Genomic DNA, 18,778 nt, shown 5'->3' on the forward strand with positions numbered 1-18,778 from the left:
CAGGCTTCAGGGAGCTGAAATGTGACCACAGCCTGGCCACTCCACTGGGGAGATGTTTACTGGGCTTGCAACACGCAGGTCTTCCAATGGCCTTGTGAAAACACAGACATGGAGGAGACCTCAGAGGAACTTTAAAGGCAGCCTGCAGGTGTAAGACAGGTTAACAACACAAAGCAAGGCTCAGGGCAACAGCACGGTGGGCTGGGGTACAGACTTGAAGGGGAAGAAGTTACAGCACCCCTCACCCATGGGAGCTCCTGGGAGGCTGGCCTTGCTGCTCCCAGGGCCACGAGGTCTTGGCAGCACATCTGAGAGCCCCTGCTACAGGGCTTTGTGTCATATTGTTTATAAAGCCTCAAACAAACAAAAAGCTATCCCTGGCCCCGACAGAGAAATGGCTATGGCTGACAACAGAAGCAGGGAGGTGGGCAGGCCAGCGCGGCCTGGGTAGGTCAGCCCTTCTCAGACTTGAAGGTGCATGTGGGTCCCTGAGGATCTTGAGGGAGAGACACTGGCTGGGTGGCTGTGAGAGGGCCTGACAGGCTGCATTTCTAAAGAGCTCCCAGGTGGCGCCTGTGCTGCTGGGCGACTGACGACAACCAAAGGGGAAAAGCGGGTCCGAGTCCCAGGGACTGGCCCGGGCCTGCTGCTGGTCAGTTTTGTGACCTCGAGTATGTGTGCTGAAGAATGAAAAGTCACTTGGTGAGGGACAGGAGATTCTGAACTTAGAAAGGAATGGCTTAAAGCCTCCTCAGTCACCTGGATTGTACTGTCCCCATCACCAGTGTGGGGGGGAGGGGTCACAGGAGGTGGCTCACCTTGTACACTGCTGACTTTGCACACAGGTGAGCTAAGAGCTGGAAGAATCTTCTTGCTAAATGAAGTGATAAAGGAAGTGGGTGACAAGGCTCCAGATGGCCCCATTGTCCTCCGCTCCTGGTGGAAGCCCCTCTCCCAGCTCTTTACCCACGCCTGCCCTCTCCTCTCTCCTCTGGCCTCTGGGACAAGTCTTCTCCTGTCATCCCCTCCACCTCAGCATCCTGGGCCTGGAAGGTTAGGTGCAGCCAGGGGAAGGCAGTTGCAGGCTCAGCAGTTTGGGTTGGATCCCCGGCTTCCTCCTAGGGTTCGCCGCCTCCTAGTCCCCGTACTAACTCCTCAGGAGGGCTTCTGGGCCTCTGCGCCCTCCAAAGCCCAGCCTGCTGCTGTGCAGTCCATAGCTGGGGCTAAAGGGCAACGTCCTCTGGCTAGGTGCAAGTCTCTGTCCACTGCAGCCCTACTCCTCTAGAGGGTTCTGGGAGCAGGGAACAAGCTGGGTCACACCGGGCAATCCTACTCGGTCCGGTGACGCCCAGCCGACCGCAGGGCCCGGAGCAGGTCTGTCATCACAGATGGGTCCGCCCCTGCGCCGGCGCTGCTGCCGGTTGTCAGGCGCGCTCTCAGCTCCTGCACAGACTGCCTCTGCCCGCTGCTCGCACGCAGACCCACAACAGCAGGTAACCACACCTGTGACCTTGGCGCCCAGCGCGCGCCTCCGTGGCCTGGACCCAGCAGGGCACCCGAAAGGGCCTTGCAAGGACACGGACCACTCTTGTCCCCAGCTCCAGGCCTCCACGCCTCTGCAGGCGGCAGATGGAGGTACACTCTCAATGCTGTTACACGCTCCGTGCGGTGCCCGGACCAAATCTGCGTGCCCCGAGTCGCCGAACCCACAAAGAGCAAACGACGCCTGGGCCCGGCTTCCCAAGACCCTCCCTGCGCCTGCGTAGGGGTCCCAGCGACCTGCGTGGGAGTTTCACGCTGCACCCTCGAGCTGGGAACTGAGAGCAACTCCCATCTTGGGCCCATAGCCCGGTTGGGTGTCCAACAGAAGCCACTGGAAATGTGTTAAAAAGAGAAGCCTGGGACCTACCCTGAATTTGCCCAATGAGGATTGCCAGGAGGTGGGGCGGTGGGGTGGGGGGGCTGCCTGGGAACCTCGGCCAGCGCAGGAGTTTCAGTTCTGTGCTCCGGAACCAAACAGATGAGCGGATGGATAAATGAGGGAAGATGTTCGGCTCATTGGTGGCTCAACATAACGAGATAGATGTGGAACTGCTTCAGATGAACTTGCGGGGCACCGCCTGTCCTTGAAACCTTTCCTTTTGGCATTGGCCTGCTAGGTCTGAAATTTCCGGCTCTTACCTGCGGGATCAGAAGGACCTCTCGATCCGGAGGCTCATGTTAAGCCGTTTTTGCCCAGGAGAGTTCACCAACATGTGTCAAGCACTGTTAGGGGCGCTCCAGTAGACTTACAGTGGCCTGATGTTTCCCCATCACCACCCACATTCCCTTTTGCTGCTCCTTTGTAGTCAAACGCTTCTCTCAGGAGAATACGAATGGGTCTCAGGGGCTTTCTGCTGAGTGAAAGAAGGCATTCTACAAAAGTTACATACTACGTAATCCTGTTTATATGACATTCTAGAAAAAGCAAAACTGTAGAGACGGAACAAAGCAGTGGTCACAAGGGTTGTGACAAAGCCTTGCCTATGGCAAGCAATTTAGGTTTTCTGAGTAAAAGTGGAGTAGTTCCGGAACTTGGATTTTTTCATATTCTTTGTGTGATCACCAGTCTTCCCTGAAGCTCGATCTAGTTCAGTGGTGCTTGGCTTTAGCTGCACACAGAATCACCTGCAGGGCTTTTCAAACTCTCTCTCCTCAGAGTGGGCCCCAGGCATCAATACGGATGTCGATTGCTCTTAAGGTGAATCCTGCGCAGCCAAAGTTGAGAATCCCTGCGAAGTCTCCAACCAGGGCCCCTGCAGCGGCACCAAGGCAGGCGGGCTGGTGTGCGCTCAAGCTGTAGGCAGCCCGGCGGCTGTCCAGTTAAATACACACAGAACCCGGGCCCTTTTCTTCAAGCGCAAAAAAATACGCACATACCCTATTTCAGGCCCAGCCCCGTCCTCAGAACTAAGTTCTGCGTCTCTCTGGCCCAAATTTCAGGACCAAACTCCTGAACGCGGAGAAGCTGAAGCAGAAAACATCCCCTTCTGAGTTCCAGAGGACTCGAGACCGTTCTCGGTCTTCCCGGGCGGTGAAAACCAGAGGCAGGGACGGCCCCAAGGATCAGGAAGTCACACTTCCCACCGGAGGACTGGAGGGACGTGACGTCACACGTGAACAGTACTTCCAGGGTGACCACAGGCCTCCCAGGTATCCACACCCAGTCACTATCTCGGCTGCAGCGTCCGCAGCGCCACGGTCCAGCCGATTTAGTGTCACCAGTCCCTCTCAGAAGCATACGCCTGCGCAGATTTTCAGACGTCATATGAGAGAGCGCTGGCCGCTGAGACTTCTGGGAAATGCAGTCCGTGAGAAGGCCGAGCATTCATAGGGCACGCGGGCGTCAGAGCCCTTTGCGCAGGCGCATTGCTTTCCCGACCTGAAGAGGTGCCGTCTTCCTGGGTCCCGAGCGATCTGTGCGGGAGGTGAGGGCTGCGGGATTGAGTCTTCGAGATGCGGAATGGGCGCAGCGGCCGTGAGAAGGGGACACTGGGAACTTGGGGGAGGTGCTGTGGGAGTGCGGGGTGACGAGGCGGAGCCGGCCTCAGTGTGTGTGTGTGTGTGTGTGTGTGTGTGTGTGTGTGTGTGTGTGTGGCGACGTCCCGGCTCGGAAAGGTGCGGACGCAAAGTTGTCTCTCCCAATGGGTGCGTGTGCCCCGTGGGTGCAGGCACTGTCCCAAGTGGTCTTTCAGGCGCACCCACTATATGTCAGATCCCAACTTTTAGGTTGGAAGTTTGGAGCCTTCTTTCAACAAAAACTCCAGGAGACCTTTCTGAGAGACGAAAGACAATGTTATTCAGAAATGGTTTGCAAACCAGGGAAACAGTCTCCGGGATAAACCACAGGGGAGCTGGGGCAGAGTTTTGAAAGGCAAAATCCACGAGAAGCTGACCTTTAAGGGGATTGGCTGCCAAGGGGAGCAGAGCCATAAGTATACACTACATATTTTCTGATTTATTAGAGCAGCTGACTTCCTGGTTTCCGTTAATTCGTGGTCAGCAGGTAGACGTAGGAGACATGGCCAACGGGGGAATCGTGAGACATGGGCAGCGGGGGTACCACAAGACAGGGACCGTTACCTCGTTTCCCTTAGAGCTTGCAAAACAAACTTGTAAAACAATTATTAAACAGACAATACAGGGAGTGCAGTTTGTCCTGTGGACAGAGTCAGAGTTCAAACTGCAAAAAGGTCCAGATATGTGGCCACAAAGTTATGATATTAAAATCCTCACTCTGTGCCTCCTGAGTCCCTTCTTTCCATAATGGGTGCTTAATAAACGTGGGTGGAACTGACAATGTATCTAAGCTGCCAGCCACTCCAGTCCCTCCCCCTTTCTCAGAAAACGCCCCAGATTGTCTCCTTTAGCTCCCTCCACAGGAGTGATAGTGGCCTTCATGCAGAAGGAAGCAGAGAGGATCAGTACAAGACACGGGCAGGGTGGACTGTAAGGACCTAATCTGGGCACTGGCCAGACTAAAACTACTTTGGGACAGTTATTCTATAGATCACATCCAGGACTAGAGAAAGGAAGGGACTGGTGACCAGGAGCCAGTCAGGAATGGGCGGTGGTGGTGGTCGTCCTGAAATAGGCTGTATGGACCTCCCTTATGACCATGTCAGTGGTGGCGAAGGATACAGGTGACATGCAAAAGAAGAGTTAGAGGGACCTGGTGACTAACAAGATTTGGGAGGAAAGAGAATGAGGTAAGCGTTTGAATTTGGGACACCTGGGAGAACACTAGACCATCCCGTAGAAATCTAAAACCGGGGAGACGAGTTGCTATGGGGAGTTGCAGAGGGTGAGATGGTTTTGAGGTGCTGGCAGAATGCTTAATTCAAAATTGCGGTCATTTGGAGATGCAGGGTGAGTGGACAAGGGACTGGGACTAGGCTGGGGCTGATCTCGGCAGAGGTGGAAAGTGGAGTGCCGAGTGTGAGTGGACTTTCTGGGGATAGCAAGAGGGACACTGAACAAACACGGAGGCTTGGGCAGCATCTATGTCCTCAGGGCCACACTGGGAAAGACAGTCACAGAAAGATGCAGTGTTAGTGGCAGGAAGAAAGCCAGGCTCATGCAGTATTATAGCTGCTACAGCAACTACTTGAAGAAGCAGAAACTTGTCAAAACTGTCAAAAGCTGCAGAGAAGTAAAGATAAGGAGAAAAGGACTATTGGAATTAGAGATCAGAAATGCAGTGGTAATTTTGAGACGTATGCAGTCTCAGGTGTGTGAGGGGTGACAAGAGCAGAATAACAGAGTCAGGAAGAGTAGGTGGTGACGTGGAGTGGACCGAAATGTGCCATCCAAGAATTCTGGTTGTGAAAGGAAAACCTAAATGAGAACTGTTTTGCTGGAGGGAGGCCATGGGATTCAGTGAAGATAGTTTTAGATACACGATGGTATCTGTTAAAACATCTGGGAAGAAGATACTGGAGAGACAGGAGATGCTGGAGAAAGACAGACTGGGTAATACAGGAGCTGATTCTGAGAGGGAACAATAGTGGAAAAGAAGGTAGGACACAAATGGGGACAGCGAGGTAAAGTCCTAGAGACGCGGATGTTTCTGCTTTGTTGACCTCACACCCCCTGCAGCGTAGTGCTAACAGGTACTTGGAAATATTCATTGGATGGTAGGATGAAGGGGTTCGTGATGGGCAGGAGAAAGGAAAGGAGCGTCATTTATTGAACAGGCTGGAAGATAAATTCTTTGTATTACTTTTGTCAGTATTTACAACTACTCCATGAAGTAAGTATTAAACCACGGGGTGAACTGTGGGCTTAAACAGCCAGCCCAAGCCTTCCGTTAATAAGTCCAGGTCTGTGGAATGCTCTCTACTCACTGTCCTCCCTCCCTTGGAGCTCACTCTTGTGAAGCTCTGTATGGTAAAAGGCAGTGTTCTGTTCAAGTTGAGTGACAGCCGTGAGGTTTGGAAGAGCTATGGAGCTACGTAGGATGGGAACAGTAAAGCTTTCGAGGCAAGGGCTCCTTTGAAAGTATAGAAGAGAATTTGAAGAGCGTTTTCTCTAGAAACACTCAGATCCAGGGATAGCTCTGTGCTCGGTACTCCTGATGAGGACAGTTTCATTCCATCCCCATATGTCAGTACAGGAGGTACTGTGTTACAGTTTAGGAAATTTAGACTTTGTAAGAGGCTGAGATAGGTTTTGAACCCATGTCTGTCTAGCTGTTTTAAACCTCTGTGCTATAATGATTCATTTTCATGAAAAGATAGCACAGAGCCTGGTCAATAGCAAATGCAACTGCTAAATAAATGCTAGTTACTAATATGTTTTATAGTGTTCCATTGTACAGATGGGCTGGATCATAAATTAATCAACTCTATTTAGAAACAGGATATTTCAAACTTTTCCTGTATTAGTGTTAGGGATTAAATGAGATAGTAATATATGCAAACTGTTTGGAAGGTTTCCACACATACCACTTAATATATGTTAGTGTTAATGAAAGAAAAAGCTTTGCATATATTCTGACTTAGTTCCTCAGGAGAAACTCCTAGGGGACAATTGCTGGGTCAAGGAGTATGTATATCTCAAGGCCCCTGATACAAATTGCAATGATCTTTCTAAACCCTGCTGATGGCACTTCCATGCTTAAATCCTTCAGCGAGCCCCATGCCATGTATGGGAAAGGGGCCGTACCGAGCTCTCCCTGATCTAGCCAGCCTCTTCTTACCTCTCTAAACCTCATCTTTCCCACAGCACTGCTCAGAGCCCAGACATCTGCCATTCTAAAGTAGCTACAGTGGTTAATCCTTTCTGTGTAAAGAGCTGCCTCCTTGTTTGTGAAAACTGGGTGTTTTTCCTGCCTAGAATGTTCCATTTCCTCCCCCAAATCACAGCATATCTTCAATCCCACTTCTGCCCAGAAACCTGCCCCGTTCCTCCCCCTTCCCATCTGGGTTAGGTAAGCTTCTGAGGTGCTTTCATATCTCTTTACAGCACGTATGCATCCTGCAGTGAAGTACTATTTGGATTACTCGTTTGTCCTATGTGCTAAGCTGTAAGCTTTTGGGGGACAAGGACAATGTCCAGTAGTTTGCGGGCTTGATAAATAGTTGTGCTGAATAAGTGGTTGGAAAACGCGTGGATGAGTAACGAGGATCAGTGACCGTGTAGGAGAGCAGTCAGTGAGCCACACACCTCTCCCGCCTCCTTCCCAGGACCACAGTCTCACCCCATCCTGCTCATGAATCCCAGCAATGCTTGATTGATCTCCGTCTTAATTAGACTCGTGACTGTGAGAAACTGAGACATACTCAGCTAACTCCAGTAAAGGGAGTCCAGTGATAAGGATTCATACAAAGCCTAAGAGGGTTAGAGTCTTATGGAAATCCAAGAATAAACGAGGCTGGTCTCTATGCAGGTTGAAGCCCAGGGGTGGGTCTGGGTGAATGAGGGATTTCAGGGCCCAGGAATCCTTAGGTCTTTGCTTCACTCCTGATGTGACTCGGTTGCTCTTCCTTCGCCTGTGTCTAGTCCCACCTCCCACATACTCATGGGTTCTGCTTGCAGGTAACTTTGCCTCCTTTGATCCTTTTGGCTACTTCCCTCCCTCATGATGTCCTTTCAGCTCATCACCACTTGTGGTCCTGACATTTTAGTTCACAGGATGTCATCTCATCAAGCCAGGTCACATCTCTGTCGGCTGGTCAGCTTGTGCTTGGCCCCTGCGGCCTCCTCAGTGTGGCTGCCCACAGGCTTCCCTGGAGCAGAGGGTTATGAATGGGGCGTTTGTCCTTTGAAGAGGCGTTGGGTTTCTATATGACAGGTCTTATCCATGTAGTCATTTCTAAAAATTCTTATGCCTTTTATCCAGTAACCATTTAGGGCAATAGTGAATGTGAATGTATAAATACAGAATGAGCCTCAGAATGTTTTTGACTCCCAGGAGAACTTTGCCTCCACCATCATGGTAAAACAAGCCCCACATTGGGTTCTGAATAGCACGGTCCACGCCTTTTGCTCTAGCTCTGGGGTGGGGTGGGGTGGGCTTGCCCCTGGCCTTGCTTTACTTTCCTTCCCTTTGTGTAGGGTATTGAGGATGGGTGTATGACTCACAGGCATATGGAAGTCTCCTGTCTCGTGGGTCAGAAAATCACAAAACAAGACTGGTCTTTCTCATACTTCCTTTCTCATCCCACACCTCTGCCTCATTAGGACTGCCCTTTTCTACAAGGAGAGCACACAGGAGGGCATGGCTGCTGTGGGTCCGACTGCCGGATACCAGGTGAGGCAGACTTTAGTGTTTGTGAAATTCTCTATTAGTCTCCAGAAGGTAACCCCTTTTCTTTCTCTGTCCTGGTGCTTCCTTGATCAGACCCAGCCAGGTGGATGAAGGGTTCCATAGGGAGTGTTTCCTTCCCATTTGACTGGTGTCCTTCAGGGACCTTTCCTTGCCTCGAACATGTGCTCCCTAGCCTGTCACCAAGCTTACAGCCCCTGTGGCCTTTGCTCTGATTTTGCCTATGGTACAGGTCTGATCAGAAGGTTTGGGGAACAGCGGGCTGGTTCTAGTTCTGACCTCCCTTTAGTACATCCATGGACTGAGGGCAGGCCCCAGATACTCCAGGGAGCGCTGGGTTAGGCTGTGGAATGTGACATCAGAGAGCACCTCGGTGAGCTCGCGAGTCCTGAGGAGAGTTTGCTGTGGGCAGAGATGTGTGCTCGCCCCATTCCCGCCCAAAGGTGGAGGGTCTTGAATTCCATGCCCTGGCTTAGAATTTCTGCAGACACACTGGACATTCATATGGGGTTTGCATATGGGGGTAAAGATACAACCTTCTAGAATCGCAGAGCATTAGAATAAAATGAGAGGGATCCTAAAGATGATTGAATCAACAGCATTGTTTTAAGGATTTATAAAAAAGCAGTTGGTGAAATTTGAATAATGTAGGTTAGATGATAGTAAAATATCAATGCTGTTTTCTTTTTCTTTTTTAAAAATTTTTTTTATTGTGGAATATTGGGGAAACAGTGTGTTTTTCCAGGGCTCATCAGCTCCAAGTCATTGTCCTTCAATCTAGTTGTGGAGGGCGCAGCTCAGCTCCAAGTCCAGTCACCGTTTACAATCTCAGTTGCAGAAGGTGCAGCCCACCATCCCATGGATGGGAACTGAACCGGCAACCTTGTTGTGAAGAGCTCGTGCTCTAACCAACTGAGCCATCTGGCCGCCCCTCGGCAGCTCGTTGTCTTCAATCTAGTTGTGGAGGGTGCAGCTCACTGGCCCATGTGGCAATTGAACCGGCAGCCCTGTTGCTAAGAGCTCGCGCTCTAACCAACTGAGTCATCCAGCTGCCCCTCAATGCTGTTTTCTTGATTTTTATAATTATACTGTGATTCAACAAGAGAATATCCTTGTTTTTTTACAAAATATCCACTAAAATACATATGAGTAAAGGGACATCATGTTTGCAAGTTACTCTCAAGTTCAGGAAGAATGTAGGAGAATGTATGTATACTGAAAGAGAAGGATGAATCTAATGTGGAAAATGTTAACATTTGGGGAAGCTGGGTGAAGGGTCCATGGGAATTGTTTGTTCCTTTCGTGCAAGTTTTTCTGTAAGTCTGGAAAAAGCGCCCTGATACTCAGAGGCTCGGCTGTGAATATAGGATGTGGAGTCATGACCAGGGGTCCATGCCACCGTCCCCAGGTGCATCAAAGGCCTACTTTGCCGGAACCATTTCCCTTCCCCTCCCTGCACATCCTCCAGGGCTGTCATCTTTATGACAGATGTGTCTGGTCCATGTAAAGAGAAAGGTTGTAAATAAGGGAGAGTGTGATTGTTTCCAGGGATCGGTGACGTTTGAGGATGTGGCCGTGATTTTCACAGATGAAGAGTGGAGGCATCTGGTCCCTGTTCAGAGGGACCTCTACAAGGAGGTGATGCTGGAGAACTATGAGAGCATCGTCTCACTGGGTAAGGAGAGCTTCCCATAGGAGGACTCTACTGTGTTAGTGTGGGGTTGAGAGGCTGATAAGTTCATACATCTTCTCCCACCTGAATTCTGAACCACTGAGAGAAACAATAGAAGGATGGGGCTTAGGTGTACAGTGACAGTGGGCTTCCTAATTCTGAGCCCCAGCATTGGGCAGACTTGCCCCCTGAGCCGTAGCAGGTGGGTCGACCACAGGCTCCCTCACACAGCAGCCTGGCCCTGCAGCACACAGGTGTGCGACTCTCCAGAGGGGTGAACAGAAAGGGCTGAGTTATATGTGCCCAGCCCTTCCCCCAACTCATCAGTCAGCTAACTTAGCGCCATGCAGAGGACTAAGGGTGGGGTGAGGGGACATCTTGTTGAGGGAAATTTTCTCAGCAGAGGAGGGGGAAGAAGTGTCTCCTTCTAAAAGGGGGCTGTGCGAGTGGAATACAGGTCATGCCTCTCAGAACAGGTCACTAGAAATGTGTCTGATTTTGAACATTTGTCTTAAGTGCAGCCTTAGATGCCCACAGGAGGCACTTTGCAATTAGACACTTGCGTGACAAAGGGAAAATTAATTCCTGCTGATGTCAGGTATTTGTGAGAGATAAGGTTGCGCTCTGGTAGGTAACGAGAACCTCTCAGGAGCTTCCAGAACAAGAGGCTGAGAGAGTGTGCAGATTGACACACAGGCTTAAAATAAGCAGCAGGTGGCAGTACAAGGAGTCACGTTGCAGATTTCGTGCAAAAAAGCAAGTGTCACACCTGCTGGGTTAGCTTAAACAGGCCAAATATGGAAAACCAAACAGATTGTTCGGGGAGTATTAGGGAGACTGCTGAGCCTTTGTCACAGCCTTTGAAGCGATGAAATACTGGGAATATAGAGTCCCTCAGGTCAGAGACAGGAAGCCACGAGGAGGTGGCCGTTTTGTCAGCAGAGAATCAGCACACAACTGGATGGATGATCCTCGGGCCCAGTAGGAAAGTGCCTCTCTTTCCCAAGTCAGGGTCCAATGCAAGGGAAGCTTAGACCTCAAGACTATTTCTAGGGGGCAGTCTATTTATTTATGTAACTGAAAAAGGATAGGTTCATTTCCAGAAATTTGTCCCACAGAGATAATAGGGTTAGCAGCCCATGCTGTACACACATGTCCATTTTGTCATTTGTTAATAGCAAAAAATTAAACACAGTCTGAAATGTCTGTCAGCAGAAGATTAAATAAAGATTATTCCATACAGAGTAATATTAGGCATTAAAATGGTAAGGTAGATCTGTGCTAAGTGAAATAAAATCATAGTTTTAATTTACTATGTGAAAAAATCAAGTTTACAAATCAACATTATTTCATTACCTAGTTTTTAACAGAATGTATCTATAGGTATCTTTCAGTATCAAAATGAATAGAAGGAAAAATGAGCACAAAGTACAAAAGGTGATTTTTCCTTTGACTTGTACATACCTCTATTTTTCCTACAGTGAACACAATGCGCTTTAAATAAAACATTTAAATTGCATTACACGTTTTTACTCCAGATGATCTTTCTTCATTACCTTCCCCGAGCCAAGGACTCTTTCCCCCCATCCTACCAGCGCTAAAGCCAGGAGCTTCCCCTCGGTCTCCAGGGGAAGAATAAAAGGGGGATCTTATCAACGTCCTGACCTTGTGAGAAGCTCCGTGCTGACCGCCATCCAGATGTCTGAGCATCTTTGCATTACTTTGTACTCTGCATTCCTGGTGTGCAGGTTGCCTTCTGCGATTTCTCTCCGAAAGCCCTGGAGGCCAGGATTAAGCTTTGGAGTGGTTGTGTATTTTTATCACATGCGTGGCTTGTTTCTTTTTCCATGAGCAGGGCTTCCAGTTCCTCAACCAGATGTGATTTTCCAATTGAAGAGAGCAGATGAGCCCTGGATACTTGACCTTCATGGATCTGAGGACAGATGTCTATGGAGCATTTCTCTAGGTAACTGCGTATGAGCAGGGCAGGGCGGTTTTGTTTCATGGCTGTTATTTTGGGGTGGGTAGGAGGTAGTACTGGCTGGCACTTTTCTCTCCAATTCAAATCATGTTTTAGTGCTGCTCTTTATCACCCACCAGCTTTGGTTTTCTTCTCTACACTTTGAAGTATTACTCATCTTTATCAACCAAATGCTACTTTCTCAGGTCATATTGCCCATTCAGGTGGGTATTCACATGCCTCACCTTGCCGCCCACTTCTCAAACTCTCCTAATTGTCCAGCCTATCCTCCCAATGTACATTCTCCTCTTCTCTGAGATGCTCTCCGTCAGTTCTTGTCTCTGCCTTCTTTATTTCCAAGTTACAGTCTTTCCCCAAAGTATACAACTATTTGTGGCAGCAAGCAATGCAGCGACCGTATCACTCTTCAGATTTATCATAGTAACCTCATCCTCTGCTTCCTGCTGCAGTATTTCCTAGCCCAGGAAAGAAACTGCATCTGTGTTTTCTGTCTATTCCAGACTGGGAGACTAAGCCTGAGATCCAAGGAGCTTCAGAAAAAGAAGAAAAACCAGAAGTAACGTCAAGGGGGAAGCTTGGAAGAAAAGGTCCTCTGTGTCCTAAGTCTGAAGTTCATGCACTGGAAGGTGGATTGGAAACAGAGAAGGAAAGCCTTGTAGTGGAGACCTGCAAGAAATCCCTCTCCCAGGAGGAAAGCTTGCAGCGAGGGTCAACCCCTCCCAAGAAATTTCTCACTAAAGACAGAGAGCAGGAATGCAGTGACTGTGGGAAGACGTTTTTTGACCACTCATCTCTTACCCGCCATCAGAGGACTCACACAGGACAGAAGCCCTATGACTGTCGTGAGTGTGGAAAAGCTTTTTTCAACCGTTCGTCCCTAACTGTACATCAGCGAATTCACACTGGAGAGAAGCCCTTCAAATGCAGTGAGTGTGGGAAAGCCTTCAGTCACAGGTGCAGTCTCAGCAGACACCTGATGTCTCACACAGGGGAGAGCCCCTACGAATGCAGCGCATGTGGGAAAGCCTTTTTCGACCGTTCGTCCCTAACTGTACATCAGCGAATTCACACTGGAGAGAAGCCCTTCAAATGCGGTGAGTGTGGGAAAGCCTTCTTTGACCGTTCGTCCCTCACTCGACACCAGAGGATTCACACTGGAGAAAGTCCCTATGAATGCAGTCAGTGTGGGAAAGCCTTCAGCCAGAAAAGCATTCTTACGCGACACCAGCTAATCCACACTGGCAGGAAGCCTTATGAATGTAACGAGTGTGGGAAAGCCTTCTATGGTGTCTCATCACTGAATCGACATCAAAAAGCTCATGCTGGAGAGCCTCGCTACCAGTGCGGTGAGTGTGGGAAAGCGTTCTTTGACCGCTCATCGCTCACGCAGCATCAGAAGATCCACACTGGAGACAAGCCCTATGAATGCAACGAGTGTGGGAAAGCCTTTAGCCAGAGAAGCCGGCTTACGCGGCATCAGAGGGTTCATACAGGGGAGAAACCCTTTGAGTGCAGCGTGTGTGGGAAAGTTTTCAGTTCTAAGTCATCAGTTATTCAACACCAACGGCGTTATGCCAAACAGGGAATAGACTGAGTTGGGTAAAAGCTTTAGTCAAAGGACCTCTGTGAAAACTTAAAGTAGGTCTTCCCCATTTAAAGACCTACTTTAAAAAAGTTTTAAAAAATCCATTCTACCTATTCTGGCTGCTACTGTCCGTCCCTGCCTCTGCTAGCACAGTGTTTGAATAAGAACTCTCTCCACCTGCTACATTACAGACTGATGCTGGAAATCAGGGTGCAACTCTAAAGAGTCAACATACTGCAGAAGTTTGTCAAATGACACGGTAAATGTTAGGAGGCTATCCTCAGACACACCTCATGTCTGGGGCCCCAGGCATCACTGCACTTTAAATAACTGGAGGCAACAACAGGAGGAGCGAGGCAAAATTATATCAGAGCAGGACAGGTGTTTCCCAAATAGTTCTTCGGATAGGTTAGTTCCTGTCTCTCAGAGTGTTTTTGGGCACTGACCTTGTTCTTTTGTGTGCCAGCTTTTAGATCTCTTAATACTGTTACTGGTAATAGCTAGCACTTATTCTGTGCTTATTATGGAGTAAGCACTCAGAGTTCTGCAAGGAATAGATGATTTGTCCTCTCAACGACCCGATGAAGGAGGTACTGCATTTTACAGAGAGCAAATGAGGTTAGAGGGCTTACATAACTTGCCCAAGGTGTAGCCAGGTCTCAAATACACGTCTACCTTCAAAATCTATTCCCTTTACCATTATGCTGTAAGGTTTGTTTTATAATTTATGTACATGTATAATCTCAACTAGTTTGTAAGCACTTGGTGGCATGACTTATATGTCTGTGTATCTCACACAGTGCCTTGCAAATAATAGCTCAATAAATATTTATTTGAATTAATGACTTTTCTTCTTACCCAGTCTTCTGTAATGAAAACACTTCTGGATTTACATCCTTTGTGTGAATTCTCAATCTAGCTTACACCTTTATCAGCTCAGGCTCCTGTCACTGCAGTCCTCACGTTCTGATTCGAATTCTTCCCTCTTAGTCATTGAAGACGGGAATGCTCAGCTATGGTGCCCTAACAAGTAAACTCCCAAATAAAGAAAGCTTCATCTCTCACATGAAATGTGATGTGAGTCAGCCTGTCTTACTCCATCCTCACCTAGAACTCACTGCCTCCAAGGTCATCATGGAAGAGAAGGTTGGAGGATTTTGTGGGATATTTTTAAGGGCCATCCGTCACTTCTGTCTACAACTCATAACCAGAACCCAGCACCAAGAGGCCAGGAAAGTATACAAGCACTTCAATATTCAGTTAACATCAACATCTTCTGTCACAGTTGCATTTTGCATATTACTGTTAGGCCAGTCCTTCCAGATGACTACTTCCTGTCCATCCTTGCCTTACTCAGGACCCAAATTGCTCAGTTAATGAAAGCTCTGAATATTTAAGGTCTACCTTGATGTGATCCCACACTACTGAACTTTAAATTCTGACTCCCAAAACTTCTCTGTGGGCCCAGCTCGATATTTGTATTAAAGGTCAGACATCAGGCAACTTTTGACTCCGGGCATCTGCTTAAGTTGAAGCCCAGAAAGGGCTTGATTCTGAAAGGCTGTCTGCAACCAGATGGCCTTACACGGGGCCAAGTGGACCAAGATGCATTTCTCCCAGGAGTTACAGATTCAAGAAGCTGCATTGCCAAACAGACCCTCCCCACCCTACCAGCATCCCTGTTGGTCTCAGCCCAAATTCCTTTCAGCAGGTGAGAGGCAGGGAACACTTCATGTGTGGACTTTTGGAGCAACTTGAATAAAAACACAGAGTACAGAATCTACTGGAGTGGGTAATATCTGGTGTTATTTAATGATCTTAAGAGGAAAATAAAAGGCACTGTTGACTACCTGTTGGCTGGTGACCGTCTTTGAGAGTTCTGAATCTTGACTGCCTTGTTAAATGTAAGTTGAGGATCAAACATTTCCCTAAGATATTCAGGCAGTGTCACTAAGATGGGACTAGAACAGGGGTGTCCAAACTGCGGCCCGCGGGCCAACTGCGGCCCGCAATCCATTTTTAATTGGCCCGCAGCAAATTCCAAAAATATATGTAGTTTACTTAAGTAAACCAGGTGAGGCAATACGTCCTTCACCTCGAGTGAGTGGCCCGGCTGTGTGTGTATTTTACCACATATGGCCCTTGGTGAAAAACACTGAAAAAAGTTTGGACACCCCTGGACTACAACAAACCCAGAATTCTAACAGACTTTGAGTACAGACTTAATTGAAACAGAATGGGGACACAAATCTGATAGTCCTTCCTTTGTGTCCTTTTCACATTTGGTATTATGTAGACCATTTTTTAAAAGTGAAATATGGTTCCATCTGCTAAAAATTCTGAGGAAAAGGCCATTTTACCTTTTACTTGGTATTTCACAATACCAAGGGCATGCAGTATTGGAAGCCATAAATTTTGAGGTTTTAGCTTCACCTAATGGCCATTAGTGGGATCCAGTGTTGGAATGAAAAACTGATCAAGTTGGAAGTATGCCAGCATTCTTAAAACAGAAGGTGAAAGACTTGGTAGTGGCTTAGCCTGAGACTTTAAAATTATTTTTGAGGGAATGAAATAATGTCTCTGGTGCTTCAATAAGCCCTATCTAAATTTTAAGAGAACCGAATACTCACAGTACAAACAGAAGCACTCCGGGAACCAACTTTCTGCAATGCTAGAGAACTTTCTGCAATGCTAGTGAAGACGACATGGTAGAGAAAGTCTGTGCACTGAATGAATGAATACCTGCCTAGTCATGAGAACTTGAGTCCCAAATCAAATACACTTTCTAGAGACTCCAGTAGGAAAATAAACATGAAGCTAATCTCGACAGGACTGCAAACACCTTCATTGCTGTGGTGCTATCAGCTCAGTCCTCTCCTCCTGGAGCTTCCCAAGCTCTGCCTTGGGTCATATGCTCTTGTTCTTCACTTCAGCTCCTTGGGACCCTGAGGTTCCCTGACTTTTGGCTTTTCCGCCCTCTAACCTGTCCTCTGGGCTCTAGTGGACCAAATGTATCACCCAACTATCCTTGTTTCTAGGATGGTGGTGATTTTTATCTTAGTTTTAATCCCATTGGTGACTGAGATTCCTTAGCTTGACCCTGCCATTCCATGCATACCCTGGACACAATGCTTTCCCCTTTTCATCACATATTCACTGAAGGGAAAATATACCAGAAAGTCCAAAGTCCAGTTGCAGCAGCCATGGCAGCTGGGTGAGGTCCCAAGCTGCAGAAGTCAGCCACAATGAACCAGGAGATAGGGCTATGTCTAATCTCAAAGAATAGCGCCAAGCCAGTTAACTCAGACATAGCTCACCCATGAGTAGTCATCCTTTAGTACAAAAGCAGCAGACGTGAGGATGCACCTGAAAGCCAGGCCACTAAGGGCTATCAGATACGGCCGCCTTGCCCTCAATATCTGTATCTGTGAAGCCCAAATGCAGACTGTCCTACCCACATCTGCACAACAAAGGCATAGTTTGACTTCCTCACACCTACATCTCTCAGAACTTCTTAATAATAAAGCAGTAATTCCAGAGAGCAGCCGAGAGCATGGGCACCAAGCTGAGGACAAGCATGGGGTCTTCGCCTCTAGGTGTTCTTTAAAAACAGAATTATCTTAATTTCTTCTTCCTTAATAACCGGAAATCTGAGTCTATTCTGAGCAGCAGAGTGCCCCACTATATTTTCAGCATCTTGCAGTGAGGTATCAGGCCAATGGTATATTGATGCAATTGGAATTTGTCGGGTAGGACTTCTGGAAAGGCACCTTAAAAGACAGAGAGACAACTAAGAAACTCCCTTTGCCCTTACCATTCCCTTCTGTCTACCTGGAATGTGGATTTAATGGCTGGAGATATAAATTGGGAGTTGATCACATTTGGAGGGTACAGGTTCTCCCTGCTATCTGTTGAATCCTGGAACATTCCAACATTTAGTTGGTTCCCAAATGAGCAGCTTCAGCATGACTTGGGAAATTGAGAAATAAAAATTCACAGGCCCCACCCCAGACATCCTGACATGGATGGAGTTTTCAGCACAGTATTTAACCCAGTGATTCTGATTACTGAACAATTTGAGAACCACTGGTTTAGAGGCTGAGAAGAGGAGGAACTAGTTAAGGAAACCAATGAGGGAAGACCAGTCAAGGAGGCAAACCAGAATGTTTCAGGAGGGAGGAGTAGTCAGCTTTATCAACTACTGTTGGTAGGTTAAGTGAGAGGACTGAGAACTGATCGTTGCTTTGGTAACAAGAGATGGGATTTCTGTGGTGGGGCCTTTCATACACACCATTTTTTGAAGGAAACTGCCCACTCCTTACCTCCTGCTGATGACAGGGTGGGGGACACCCTCCAGCTGACCTCTGGGCTGGCAGGGCAGTGTTCTCCACATGTCCCCTTCTCCTCCAGCCCTATCCAACTGGATCCAAAGCAGCCAACCTAGGGAGCAGCTAGGAGCTAAGTGTGGCTGTCTGTGCAGCAGGAACCCCATATAATAGGAGCTTAAACTAAACAGCAGTTTACATCTCCCTCCTGTTAAAGCCCAAGCTGTTTCACTAAACCGTCAGGGGCCCAGTTCCTGCCTTGTTGGTTCCCCCTTTCTAGGGTGTTAACCTGGTCGACATGCTTCATGATGACTCATCAGATAGCAGGGGGAACCTGCACCATCCAAATACGATCAACTCCCAGTTTATACCTCCAGCCACCAAATCCACCTTCCAGGTAGACAAGGGAACGGCAAGGGCCAAGGGAGTTTCTTAGCTGCCCCTCTGTGTTCCAGGCAGCATGGAGCCTTCCCCTGCCCTTTAAGAATCACTTTTCCTTTCATCCCCCTGGCAAGAGGCAGGGGTGATGAGAAATGTAATCTACTCTGGGAAGCCCGAGGCCTTGCTACAAATGGGGAATCTATTAGGGAAAGGCCAGACGGACACTGTGGTTTGTGCCCAAACACAGATGTCAGGCAGGCTAATTTGATTTCCTTTCTTGGGAATTTGAACTGGATAGAAAATTGGTAACTTTACAGTGGGAAGATAAGTGAGAACATGCACTAGCCTGAAGACACCCCACTGCGGGCCGGGGCTCCCAGAGCTCGCAGGGACTGTGGAGCACTTGCAGGTCCCAGTCTCCTTGAGGTCAGCCAGACCAGTGGCGACCTGGCCGTTTCTGGGTTGAGGTGATTTCCGGGACTGAAAGCCTACTTCTCCCTACTTCTCCGAGGTACAGCGTGGAATA

At 48.3% G+C, this 18,778-nt stretch overlaps 1 protein-coding gene across 3 annotated transcripts; it reads left to right on the top strand.

Annotated features, from left to right (window-relative positions):
• The first annotated feature begins 3,360 nt into the window (after positions 1–3,360).
• On the top strand, positions 3,361–15,382 carry ZNF2 (zinc finger protein 2). Of its 3 annotated transcripts, none has more exons than XM_033100914.1 (5): positions 3,361–3,467; positions 8,224–8,293; positions 9,857–9,983; positions 11,836–11,946; positions 12,462–15,382. In XM_033100914.1, exons 2-5 carry the CDS (start codon positions 8,261–8,263, stop codon positions 13,553–13,555), a joined length of 1,365 nt encoding a protein of 454 aa, XP_032956805.1. In that variant the 5' UTR covers positions 3,361–3,467; positions 8,224–8,260; the 3' UTR covers positions 13,556–15,382. The 3 variants fall into 3 exon arrangements, with proteins under 3 accessions (XP_032956805.1, XP_032956806.1, XP_032956804.1); XM_033100915.1 differs by having other exon boundaries at positions 3,446–3,517; XM_033100913.1 differs by lacking the exon at positions 3,361–3,467 and adding an exon at positions 3,611–4,748.
• Positions 15,383–18,778: the final 3,396 nt, after the last annotated feature.

Source organism: Rhinolophus ferrumequinum (assembly GCF_004115265.2).
Source record: "Rhinolophus ferrumequinum isolate MPI-CBG mRhiFer1 chromosome 13 unlocalized genomic scaffold, mRhiFer1_v1.p Super_scaffold_3, whole genome shotgun sequence".
Lineage (NCBI taxonomy): Eukaryota > Metazoa > Chordata > Mammalia > Chiroptera > Rhinolophidae > Rhinolophus > Rhinolophus ferrumequinum.